At 48.7% G+C, this 12,276-nt stretch overlaps 1 protein-coding gene across 1 annotated transcript in view; it reads right to left on the minus strand.

Annotated features, from left to right (window-relative positions):
• The window catches only part of ATP6V1B1 (ATPase H+ transporting V1 subunit B1), an 81,728-nt gene that overhangs the window by 11,234 nt on the left and 58,218 nt on the right, over positions 1-12,276 (minus strand). The window contains exons 5-6 of the mRNA XM_050943395.1: positions 10,105-10,182; positions 7,111-7,250 (exon numbers count right to left, since the gene is read on the minus strand). Of these exons, the coding sequence (XP_050799352.1) occupies positions 7,111-7,250; positions 10,105-10,182 (218 nt within the window). The remainder of the gene's footprint in view (positions 1-7,110; positions 7,251-10,104; positions 10,183-12,276) is intronic.

The raw sequence follows: 12,276 nt of genomic DNA on the forward strand, positions 1-12,276 counted from the left end.
ATCTAGTAGGCTGCAGAAGAGGAATAGATGATTGGGCTGTTGAAACCGATGCTGGACGAAGCCCTGGAGAATGGACTTAGGGAGTGTCATAAACAGATAGTTAAGAGTTAATGTCTCTTTTACCTGTAAAGGGTTAACAAACAGGGAACCAAACACCTGACCAGGGGACCAATCAGGAGACAAGATATTTTCAAATCTCGGTGGAGGGAAGCCTTTGTTTGTGTTTTTTGGGTTTCGCTTTTATATGTCCCAGTTCATTACATTTAAAGCATTGTCCAGCTGACTGGTCACTGGGCCGAGGTGGGTTACTGGAGACCGGTGAGGTGGGGTAATAGGTAGTCTGGGGCTTTCCTTGGATTGTAGGTGGGGTCTTGTGCTGCCCTCGGTTATAGGGTTTATTGTCGGTGTGCCCCCTGGGGTATTCACTCCCCTTGACAGTAGCTTTTTTTTTTTCTGCCACTTCCATCCATTTGGCTCCAATCTCCCCCACCTCGGTTACCATTTTGGGTTTCCCATCTAGGATGTACCTCTCTATTTCCTCAGGAACACCATCTAAGAACTGCTCCATTTGTATCAGGAGGTGCAGCTCGTCCATGTTGTTAACCTGGGTTCCTGATAGCCAGGCCTCATAATTCTTTGCAATGTGGTAGGTGTGTCAGGGGAATGACACATCTGGTTTCCATTTTAGGGCTCTGAACTGCCGACGGGCATGCTCAGGTGTTATCCCCATTCTGTATCTGGCCTTGGTTTGAAAAAGTTTATAATCGTTCATGTTCTCCTTAGGCATTTTAGCCGCCACCTCTGCTAAGGGTCCACTGAGCAGTGGCCTCAGCTCTATCATGTATTGGTCTTCAGAGATGCTGTATTCATGGCAGGTCCTCTCAAAATTTTCTAAGAAGGCTTCAGTGTCATCACCTGCCTTGTAGGTGGGAAATTTTTTGGGATGTGGAACAACAACTGGTGAAGTGTTGTTAGGATTGGCTGTGTTCTGTTGCTTAGCCTGTTCTAATTCCATGGCCTGCTGGTGTGCCTCCCTTTGGAGCTCTATTTTTCTTTTGTGGTCCACGTCTTTGGCTGCTTGTTCTCTTTTGTAGGATTCTTCTTTGATTTTTTCTTCTCTTTCTCTCAGCTCCACCTCTTTTTCTCTTATTTCTATTTCTTTTTGTTTTCTTTCCATGTCTTGCTTGTGGTCGGCGTCTCTGAGCTGTTCCTCTACACCCAGTCTTGCCAGTTCCTGTTTCAGGTCCTTGGTAGTCATAGTTCCTGCTTTCTTGTGTTGGGGTGCCCTCTGGTGTTTACTGCCTGAACTGCTGTTCCTCTGCTGCCTGCTTGGGGTTGCCTAGCAACAGTGCCTTTTTTAACTTCTTCTACCTAATCTTTCACATTTAAATTAAAACAAAAGAAAACCCTTTGATATGCAAATGTGTATCTGGCTGGTGGAGGTCTAATGTGTATTTGGCTGGAAGTATTTTAAATTGTATTTCTGCTGGAGGAGGCTTTTTCTCCAGTTTCTAGAAGCTGACAGACCCTGTAATATTCCATCTTGAATTTACAGTGATTTTCTTTATTCTTTTTTTTTCTTTTATTAAAAGTTTTGCTTTTTTTTAAAAAAGAAGAATAAAGAAAATCACTGTAAATTCAAGATGGAATATTACAGGGTCTGTCAGCTTCTAGAAACTGGAGAAAAAGCCTCTTCCAGCAGAAATACAATTTAAAATACTTCCAGCCAAATACACATTAGACCTCTACCAGCCAGATACACATTTGCAAATAAAGAAAACCAATTAAGAAGACTAAACCGCTTTTCTACTTGCACTTACTACTTGAATAGAAAATTAGAGCCTGTAGTACTTCCAGTCACTCTCAGATCCCAGAGAGAACAAAGCCAAACCCAAAAAACACAAACAAAGGCTTCCCTCCACCGAGATTTGAAAGTATCTTGTCTCCTGATTGGTCCCCTGGTCAGGTGTTTGGTTCCCTGTTTGTTAACCCTTCACAGGTAAAAGAGACATTAACCCTTAACTATCTGTTTATGACAGGGAGGAGCCTGCCTTGGCCTCTAGAAGAGTATAGTTACATGGCCTGTCCCATCTCTTGCAGCCTGCATTTAAACAGCTGGTACCAAAATGTCAGGAGCTCCAGCTAGAAACACGAGCTGAAAAGCTTGGGGAGCCGGTGACGCAGGAGGGGAGAGCCCTGCTCAGACCTGGCTGTGCTGTTCCCAACACACCAGGTGCTGTACAGCTTTGCTGCTATTAGGTGTATTATGGAGGGAGGGCGCTCCCTACCGAGCTGGCCTGGCTGATCTGCACTCTCTGCCTTTGTCCAGGCCAGGGCTCAGGGGGCTGCTTTCCCATCAGACAGCCGGCAGCTTCGCCAATGCCCGGCACCGGGTTGATAATACTTGTTCTGCTAATGGGGTGGGACCTTGTTGGGAACTGGGTGGTGTGTGAGGGGAAGTTAGGGGGCAGTGATGGAGGATGGAGGGTGTGGGGAAGGCAGGAGGCAGTGATGGAGGAGGGGGGTTGGGGGAAAGGGAGGGGGCAGTGATGGTGGATGAAGGGTTGGAGGAAGGTAGGGGGAAGTGATGGAGGATGGACATGGGCGGGAAAGCAGAGGGAAGTGATGGAGGATGGGGTCAGAGGGCAGTTATGGCGGGTGGGGAAGGACCTATAACTCGCTCCCTGTAATGAGAGTTCGTGCTCTAATCTGATCCTTCCTGTAAGTACCTACCATGGGCATCTGCTCCACTAACTCTGCCTTTCTATCCGCTTCAGAATCATGGTAGGACCAATTGGAGGCCTGGCTTTAAAACAGGGACCCAGGCCTACCAGCGCCCCCCAATCCCCAAAAAAGAGGGGCTGAGCCGGAGGCTATTTCCCTGCCCTCCTTTATCGGCCGGCTCTGCTCCTGGATCCCTCCCCACCTCTGGCTTGTGCTGCCGCAGCATCCATTGCACTGGGCCCTGACTTTATTATATTAACTTTCGTCTGTCACTCCCGATCTGTCAGGCCAAGTTTTCCATCCGATTGCATCACTGTTTCGTGCTCTGGCTGGCGTGTGCGGCTGTTGTCAGAGGAGGAAGTTGGTTGATTACCTCTTGGCTGCGAATCTCTGGTTCATTGCCAAAGCAGCAGCACCAGTTGCATTTATAGATCAACCTGATATTTCGAGTTCATCAAAGTTCACGACCGAGTGGTTATGATCGGGGCTGATGCAGCTTGGCATTTCAGCACAGACTTCATTTGCCGTTTCTAGTGCAGCCCGGCTTCGGCTCTCACTGGCTTTGGTGGCCTTGCTGGGCTCAGCACACAGGGCTGAGGAGACCCTGCCCTTCCAAACCCAGGTCTGTTTTTTAGAGATTGGTCGATGAGTGCGGGCACTGGTGCCGGAGGTGCAGAGAGATACAAACAAAAACAACATCTTTCATCTTCCATGTGGAATCTCACAGATCCCAAGGCCAGAAGGGACCATCGTGATCATCTAGTCCAACCTCCTGCCAGCCCAGACCAGAGACCGGCCCCACAATAATCCCTAGAGCCGAGCTTTCAGACAAACTGCCAGTCTTGATTTAAAATTTGCCAGCGACGGATAGTCCACCACAGCACCTGGTACTTTGTTCCAATGGTTAATTACTCTCCTGTTCAAAATGCACGCCTTACTGCCCGTCTGAATGTGCCGAGCTTCAGCTTCCAGCCGCCGGATCATGTCAGACCTTTGTCTGCTAGACTGAAGAGACAATTATCAAATATTTGTTCCCCATGTAGGCATTTATAGACTGTGATCACTCCACCTCTAACCTTCTCTTTGTTCCACTAAACAGACTGAGCTCCGTGGGCCCATCACTATCAGGCAGTTTTCTGATCCTTTCATCATTCTCGCGGCTCTTCTCTGAACCTTTCCAATTTATCCACATCCTTCTTGAACTGTGGGCACCAGACCGGGACACAGGATTCCAGCAGTGGTTACACTAGTGCCAAATAACCTCTTTTACTCAAGATTCTCATTTATGCATCCCAGGATCACATTAGCCCCTGTGGCCTCAGCATCACACTGGGAGCTCCTGTTCAGCTGATTATTCACCACGATGCCCAAATCTTGTTCCAAGTCACTGCTTCCCAGGATAGAGTCCCCCATCATGTAAGTATAGCCTAAATTATTTGTTCCTAGAGGTATATATTTGTAGGAACCAGGGGTCACCCAATGAAATGAACAGGCAACAGGTTTAAAACAAACATAAGGACGTATATCTTCACACAATGTAGTCACCCTGTGGAACTCCTAGCCAGGGGATGTTGTGAAGGCCAAAGCTATAACTGGGCTCAAAAAAGAATTAGATAAATTCCTGGAGGATAAGTCCAGCAGTGGCTATTAGTCAAGATTGTCTGAGGTGCAACCCAATGCTCTGGCTGTCCCTAACTTCTGACTGCCAGAAGCTGGGAGTGGACAACAGGGGATGGATCATTCACTAATTGCCTTATTCTATTCATTCTCTCTGAAGCATTTGGCATTGATCACTGTCTGAAGCCTGGATACTGGGCTAGCTGGACTATTGGTCTTACGCAATATGGCCATTCTTCTGCATGTAGCTGTATTAAAATGCATATCATTTACCTGTGCCCAGTTTACCAAACAATCTAAATTGCTCTGTATTACTCACTGATCTCTCTTCTTCATTATTTCCCACTACCCCAATTTTTGTGTCATCTGCAAACTTTACGAGTGATGATTTTATGTTTTCTTCTCATTGATAAAAATGTTTACAATGGTGTAGCCTAGATCACTGTGGGACCTCACTAGAAACACACCTGCTTGATGATGATTTCCCCGTTACAGTTATATTTTGAGTCCTCTCTGTTAGCTGGCTTTTAATCCATTTCACAAGCGCCATGTTCATTTTATATCATTCTAGTTTATTTAATCAGAATGTTGTGCAGTACCAAGTCAAGCGCCTTACAGAAGTCTAAGTGCATAATGTCAGAACTGTTACCTTTATCAACCAAACTTGTAATATAATCAAATACAGATATCAAGTTAGTTTGATAGGAGCTATTTCCCATAAACCCATGTTGATTGACATTCATTATATTACTCTCTTTTAATTTTTTATTGAGTCCCATATCAGCTACTCCATTATTTTGCCTAGGATTGATGTCAGGCTGATAGGCCTTGAATTGTCTGAGTCAGCCTGTTTACCCTGTTAAAGTATTGGCACCACATTAGCTTCTGAAAGTTCTCCACTGTTCCAACACTTACTGAAAATGAACATTAATGGTCCAGTGATCTCCTCAGCCAGCTCTTTTAAAACTCTTGGATGTAAATTATCCTAACCTTCTGATTTAAAAGTGTCTGACTTTAGTAGCTGCTGTGTAACAGCCTCCTGATTTACCAGTGGAATGGAAAGAGAGTTATCATCATCACATAATGAGATCACATCATCTGTTTTTTCCAAATGCAGAACAGAAATATTTTGGACACGTCTGCCTTTTCGGCATTATTATTGATAATTCTACTTTTTACATGTGGTTTTTTTGTCCCTAATATATTTTTAAAACTCCTTCTTGTTGTTCTTAACTCTGCTGGCCATAGATTTCTCTGTGCCTCCCTTATCAATTTTCATACGTCCTAGCTTCTGACTGATAGATTGTTGTCAACTTCCCCTTTCTTCCACTTGTTATATATTATTATCACCTCAAGGTGTTTCATAAAAGTAGGTGTGGTAGCATTAACCCCATTTTACAGTTGGGGAAACAGAGGCACAGAGCAGGGAAGTGGCTTGCCCACAGAGAAGGTCACTGAATCCAAAATTCCTGATGTATCTTGCTTACATAGGCCTTCCCTTAGGAAAACACTGTGCTTTTTACAGCTGGTCAAACTGTCCATTGCAGAGATTAGTCACTGAGTCCTGAGCCCGAAACTGTTTGGGGAATAATTCCTGCAATCACACCTGTTCTTCCTAAAGACTTGCTGAACCGTTCGGACCACAGGCCTTCAGCCAGTGCAACGCTTACAAAATGTTTCTTCTGAGCTTTCGCTGTTTCTTGCTAGTAGTGTGTGGAGGCCCAGCTGGGTCACATGGTGTGGCTCTGTTCCCTGACTGAATGGAGCTCGGCTGTTCTCAGTGGTACCAGATGACAGAATAAGGAGTAATGGTCTCAAGTTGCAGTGGGGAAGGTCTAGGTTGGATATTAGGAAAAACTTTTTCACTAGGAGGGGGTGAAGCACTGGAATGGGTTCCCTAGGGAGGTGGTGGAATCTCCTTCCTTAGAGGTTTTTAAGGCCAGGCTTGACATAGCCCTGGCTGGAATGATTTAGTTGGGGTTGGTCCTGCTTTGAGCAGGGGGTGGGACTAGATGATCTTCTGAGGTCCCTCACAACCCTGATATTCTATGATTCTAGAAAAGACAAGGGTGGAAGGGGAAGCCACTTGCTGGATGTCACCTGGCAGGTTGGAGCTGGACCTAGAACCGAGGTCTCCTGAGTGCCAGGCAGTGCCCTGCCTGCAGAGCAGCAATATGAATGGATGGATTGTAGATGGTGTCATGGTGACAGCCTGGACATGAAACCAGGTGCCACACAGGGCAGGCAGCACACAAGGCAGAGCCAGGGCAGGCTTCTCACACACACACGGCTCTGCCCGGAGTCTCAACTCTGACTCAGAAGTACCTTGTCTAAGGTCTTGTTCACTCTTCAGGGCCCACCCAGTTTTTGGCATCCCTGTTGAGGCTGCCAGTCTGGGGGTGGAGTGGGATTCAGCGGTGCTGGGGGGTTCTTGGGCTGGCCTGCTGGCAAAGGAGGCTTTGAGGTGCATCTCACAGCCAGCCAATGAAGGACAGCTGTTGGGAAGGGTGAACTGGGCCAGCTAGGAACAGGGGGTTCAAACTGTGACCACCATTACCAATCCGCGGGCCAGCCACCCCTCTCTGCAAGAAACATCCATGGTTACCGGGGGCCCGGTGGTCCCAGCACTTTCAATGCCACGAGAACCCAACATCCAGCACGTCTGATGTTAACATAAAGTAGCGACGGGTGTGCCCTCGCCCCATGTGTCCTGGCCGCCCCTGCTGCAGAAGGGGACAGGGAGGGATGGGCAGAAAGACGTGGTCCTACCTCATTGTGAGGAAGTCCAGCAGCAGAGAAGATGGGGATCTTCTGCCCCCTGGCGATGCTGTTCATGACGTCGATGGGCGAGATGCCAGTCTGGATCATCTCCTCAGGGTATATGCGACCATGCGGGTTGATAGGCTGACCTGAAGCAAGAAGGCAGGAAGGGGTTATTGCATGGGACACTCGTGGACCTGATTTGTTATTGTAGGGTCACTTAAGAGACCTGGATGGTTTTGTGGGGATAGGGAAATGAACTGTTAGATATGAAAAATACAAAAACCTCACATAGAGGGGGAAAATAGTCCAAATAGAGAGAGAGAGAGAAGGGCCCAGAAAGCTGAGTGTTGTTCTGGGTCTGCTGACCTGGACAATGGCCCCTTAAAATCTATAGGGCAGGGGTTGCATGAGGGTGATCAGGTGACTGAGCAGTCCCATCAGGTGTGAAGGAATCCAGGTCCCTGTGGGGCAGCCTGTGTGTTATTACACAGGCATCACTTAGACACCCATGTGTGTAAATGTGCCCCCTGGAGGTTGACATTGCGCCCCCCTCAGATACACCCATGTAAATGTAACCATGGCAGGAAGGACATAGTTTCAGATCTCCCCAGTGGCTGGGCCATATAGAGGTTATGAATCTGCTCCCACCTCTGAACTAACAGACCGGGCCCTTTAGATCAAGCAGTGAGGTTTGTACTTTTAGACGCAGGTTCAGTCCCCAGAGATGACCCACACAGTGTTGTCATTTCAACTGGGGGCCCATCGGGGGCTGTTCCACTGTGGGTTATGCTAGTGAAGTCAATGGGAGCTGCAAGCACATAGCTGAGGGCAGTAAAGAGCCGGCTGTTGTTAGAGAGACATTGGCCAAGTCGTGTAGACCTCACTCAGCTTCACGGAGGGAGGTTTTGCCTGAATAAAAGCTACATAAAGGCTTCTGGCTCTAACACCACCTCAGATTACTACTGCTGAATGTGACTGAGAAACCTAACATACTGTTATATTGAAACGTGCCAATGGTCGTATCAGATGAGTCTATGGCCTGGGCTACACCAGGAAATTAGGTCGGTATAACTACACTTAGAGGTGTGAGAAATCCACACCCTAGAGTGATGCAGTTACACCGACCTAGCCCCTGTTGTAGACAGCGTTAGGTCGACGGGTACAATTCTCCTGCGGACTTAGCTACTGTCTCTCAGGGCGGTGGAGGGCCTACGCCAGCGGGAGAACCTCGCCCATCGGCGTCGGTAGCGGCTTCCCTGAAGGGCAGCCCCGAAAAGTGCAGCTGCAGCATTTCAGTGTAGACAAGCCCTTAGATCCAAAGACAATCACATACCTTGTTAAAGCCAGTGGTGCCAGGCTCTCCGCCTGACTCAACAGACGGAACAATCAAGCCCTTTTACGTAGTAAAAACAGCTGCAGCCGTGCAAGGCAAGAGGCCGCATGGCAACATAGAGCTAATCCCGTTAGATTCAATGAGGTTTCGCTGATTGCAAAGGCAGAGGCTGGATATTCATAGAATCATAGGCCTGGAAGGAACCTCGAGTCTTTCTAGTCCAGTCCCCTGCACTCAGGGCAGGACTAAGGATTATCTAGAGTCAGACCATCCCTGACAGGTGTTTCTCTAACTTGCTCTTTAAAACCTCCAGTGACTAAGATTCCACAATCTCCCTAGGCTGACTCTTTGACTGACTATTGATTGCGGGTTGTGGGTGTTGGAGGCAGAGGCAAGAGTTGTGAGTGTGATGCAGAGAGGAAACAGAGGGACAAAGCTTCTTGGGCACAGAGCTAGCTGGAGGGACAGTCAGGGATTTCTGAGCAGGGAACCAGTTCCTGTTTGTTCCCACTGTGCTCTGGGAAGCAGGACTCTGTGTACAGTTTTTGTAAACAAACCATCCTTCATCGAAGAATATACCCGAGTCCAAGCTTCGATTCCTCATCCTCACCGAAACAGCCTAGCAAGGCCCCAGATGCTGGCTAACCCGCGGGACCAAACTATTCTTTGGAGCCTCATCTAACTCACACTGGCCAGGAAGATCTCCCCACTGACCTCAGTTCCCTTCTTACCCTTCACTTGGCTTGGGCAATTAAAACAGCTTGGTCCATTTCATTGGTCCTTCTTATCAGTCCCTAGACAATTTCACCTGCAGAGTCTCATGCACAAGCCCAGTGCTGCAATGTTTGTATTGCAAACACCAAAGAACAGTGGTTATTTGTTCACAAAAATAGCTGTTCACATGGGAATTTATTACCTATGAATAAAAAAACCTTGGTAACTTGGTCAAATTCAAGTCCAGCAGTCTCTCGCTAACGTGATCTGAAATCTTTAGTGCTGGTTCATGTAGTCCAGGGACTAGGGCCTGGCCCTGGGTAGCCAGGAGACCTGGGTTCTTTGGATCTGCCACTGACTTGCTCTGTAATCTTGGCTGAGTCATGGCCCATCTCAGTCTCAGTTTTCCCACCTGTAAAATTGGGATCTGCCTGCCCCACTTTGCAAAGTACAAACATAAGAACAGCCAGACTGGGTCAGACCAATGGTCCATCTAGACCAGTATCCTGTCTTCTGACAGTGGCCAATGCTAGGTGCTTCAGAATAGGGTTACCAGATAGCAACTGTGAAAAAAGTGACAGGGGTGGGGGGTAATAGGCGCCTATATAAGAAAAAGTCCCAAAAAATGGCACAATCCCTTTAAAAATGGGACAACTGGTCACCCTATTCAGAAAGAATGCACAAAACAGGGCGGTTATTAAGTGATCTGTCCCCTGTCGTCCAGTCCCAGCTTCTGGCAGTCAGAGGTTTAGGGACACCCAGAGTAAGGGGTTGCATCCCTGCCCATCTTGTCTAATAGCCATCGACGGACCTATTCTCCTTGGCCTCTCTGCTGTGACTGACAGCTAGAGAGCCACTCAGTGTCATCCCAACACACAGGAAGACATGGTCCCTGCCCCACAGATCATGTGCTCAACATCTCTTGCCAACTTAATTTCTTGCATCAGGCTTACCGTTAATATCGAGAAAATCCTCGGCCATAACAGCTGGGCCTTTGTCGATGGGTTTTGCAGAACCGTTAAAAACCCGACCTGCAAAGGGAAATAAATGCTACTTAACATTTTCACCAATGGCCTGGAGGATAACAAAGTCATCACTGACTGCATTTGCTGACCACACAAAGATTGGGGGAGTGGTAAATAACATAGAGGACAGGTCAGTAATACAGAGAGAGCCGGACTGCTTGGTAAACTTGGTGCAAGCAAACAACATGTGTCGGGGGCATCCCCTCATCCCTCCTGGGCTTTGCACCCTTCATCAAGTTCCAGTGCTTGTTTTCTAGGCTCAGAAAAGCTGTAGAACCAGCTAGTCCACTTAACGCAGCTCCTGTCCCCAGATGGGACATGCCCCAGGTCACACCAGAAGAGCATAGCAGAGTAAGGAATCAAAGTGAGGTTTTCAAAGTCCCTAGCCAGCATCCTAAGCACTGAGCCATCCTCCCTCTCCCGCAGAGCCTGGCCTCTCCCATGGCTGGCTGAAAATGGATGCCATTTTGCATGCAACACCTGCCCATCCAACAGACAGCGGTCAGCTGGTTGGTCAATGTCTGACCCACAGCCCATTGAAATCAATGGGGTCTTCCCTCCTACTTCGAAGGGCCCTAATGAGCCAGGTGCTTTGTTTTACTGGATGTTTCCTTCAGCAGCTCACCCCCCGACCTCTGCTTTTGCTTCAATGATAAATTAAACAACTGTGTGTCTAAGGCAAATAGAGGCGCAGTGAATACCAAGGTTACTGACCTTTCATGGTCAGTGGATCCCTCTTCCCAGCGCCATCTCAGCATTGATCTTTATCTGTTGTGACAAGGACAATGCTTTCCCCAGCCCTCTTAAAGGGCCGGAAGAGAGTCCTATAGGGTAATCGCCGGTGTACGGGGGAGAAAGGGTTGAAGTGGGGGACCACTAATGCAGCGCTATCGATTCCCCAGTGTGGCAATGGCTGATAGCAGATCAATAATGTGGCTTCGGCGTGGGAGTGCCAAGGAGCGTGCTCAGGAGAAAGAGGCGCAGAGCGCGAACGTTCACTCGCTTTCTCGGGAGAACACCTGCGCGCTGAGGCCGGTTCGGGGCTTGGCTGGAGCGCCTCGTTCACTGATCTAGAACTTAACGAGGGTCATGGAAGCCCAGGGGAAGGATGGGGAGGGTCACCCAACCTGACCCCTGGCTGGACTCCTCCCTTCACACCAACATGTAAACCCCAGCAAGGCTCCCCCCTCTAATCCAGGTCTCCCTCCCCACCCTTGAACCTCTTCAGTCAAGCTGCAACCACCACCGTCTTCACCGTCTGGGAGGCTGCCCTGCTGGCAGGGCTCCCCCTGAAGACCCAGGCTAAGCTTTCCCTGCCTTAGCCACAGCTCCTTGCTCCTTGGGTAGCTGGCTCTGGGGAGTGTGCACCATGTTGCATCCTTTGCGGTGTGCGCCCAAGGGGACAGTACAGGCCGTGGCCATGGCTCAGTCTACACAGAGCCCTTCCTTGCCTAGATTCCACAGTCTACACAGACCCCCCTGCCTTTGTATCCCTTCTCTGGCCCTTCTCTCATTCTCCTCTCTCCTTCCTGGACTCTCAGGATGAGCGAGGCACTGACCTTGGCCCAGATCCTGGACTCTGCTGAAGCTTCACTGCTCTGGCAGTGCAAAGCCACTAGAAACTTGGATCATCCAGTTCCCTGAGGACTTCCCCTCCGTATGGGAATCTCTGGGTGGCCAGTGGCCAGTGCAGTGGCTGCTACACTGTTTCCCCTCCTGTGTTGCCCCCAGAGAATATGGAGCGGCTTGGACAAAGGGGGGACAAAGGGAGCTTCGGCGCAGCACTGTAACGACCTTGGATTTACATACAATTCCCCTGATCAGTGTGTCCCAGCAGAGCAGATTAGGGCTGAACTGTATTTGTGCGGACCGCCTGGAGAGGTACGCTGCCTGGACAGACTACACACTCTTTGCACCACTTGCAGGGATGCCATCAGGATAAAAATAGTGGCCTACATTTTCAAAAGGGGCTTAAGGTTTTGGCTGTCCCGCTCCATGTGCCTCAAAGAGGCCTGATTAGCAGAAAGGGCCACCAGCCCGTCCTCTGGAAATCAGGCCCCATTAAAGTGTCTCAACTTGGGCACCTAAAAACTGAAGTTG

Source organism: Gopherus flavomarginatus, chromosome 3, assembly GCF_025201925.1.
Source record: "Gopherus flavomarginatus isolate rGopFla2 chromosome 3, rGopFla2.mat.asm, whole genome shotgun sequence".
NCBI classification, from domain to species: domain Eukaryota; kingdom Metazoa; phylum Chordata; order Testudines; family Testudinidae; genus Gopherus; species Gopherus flavomarginatus.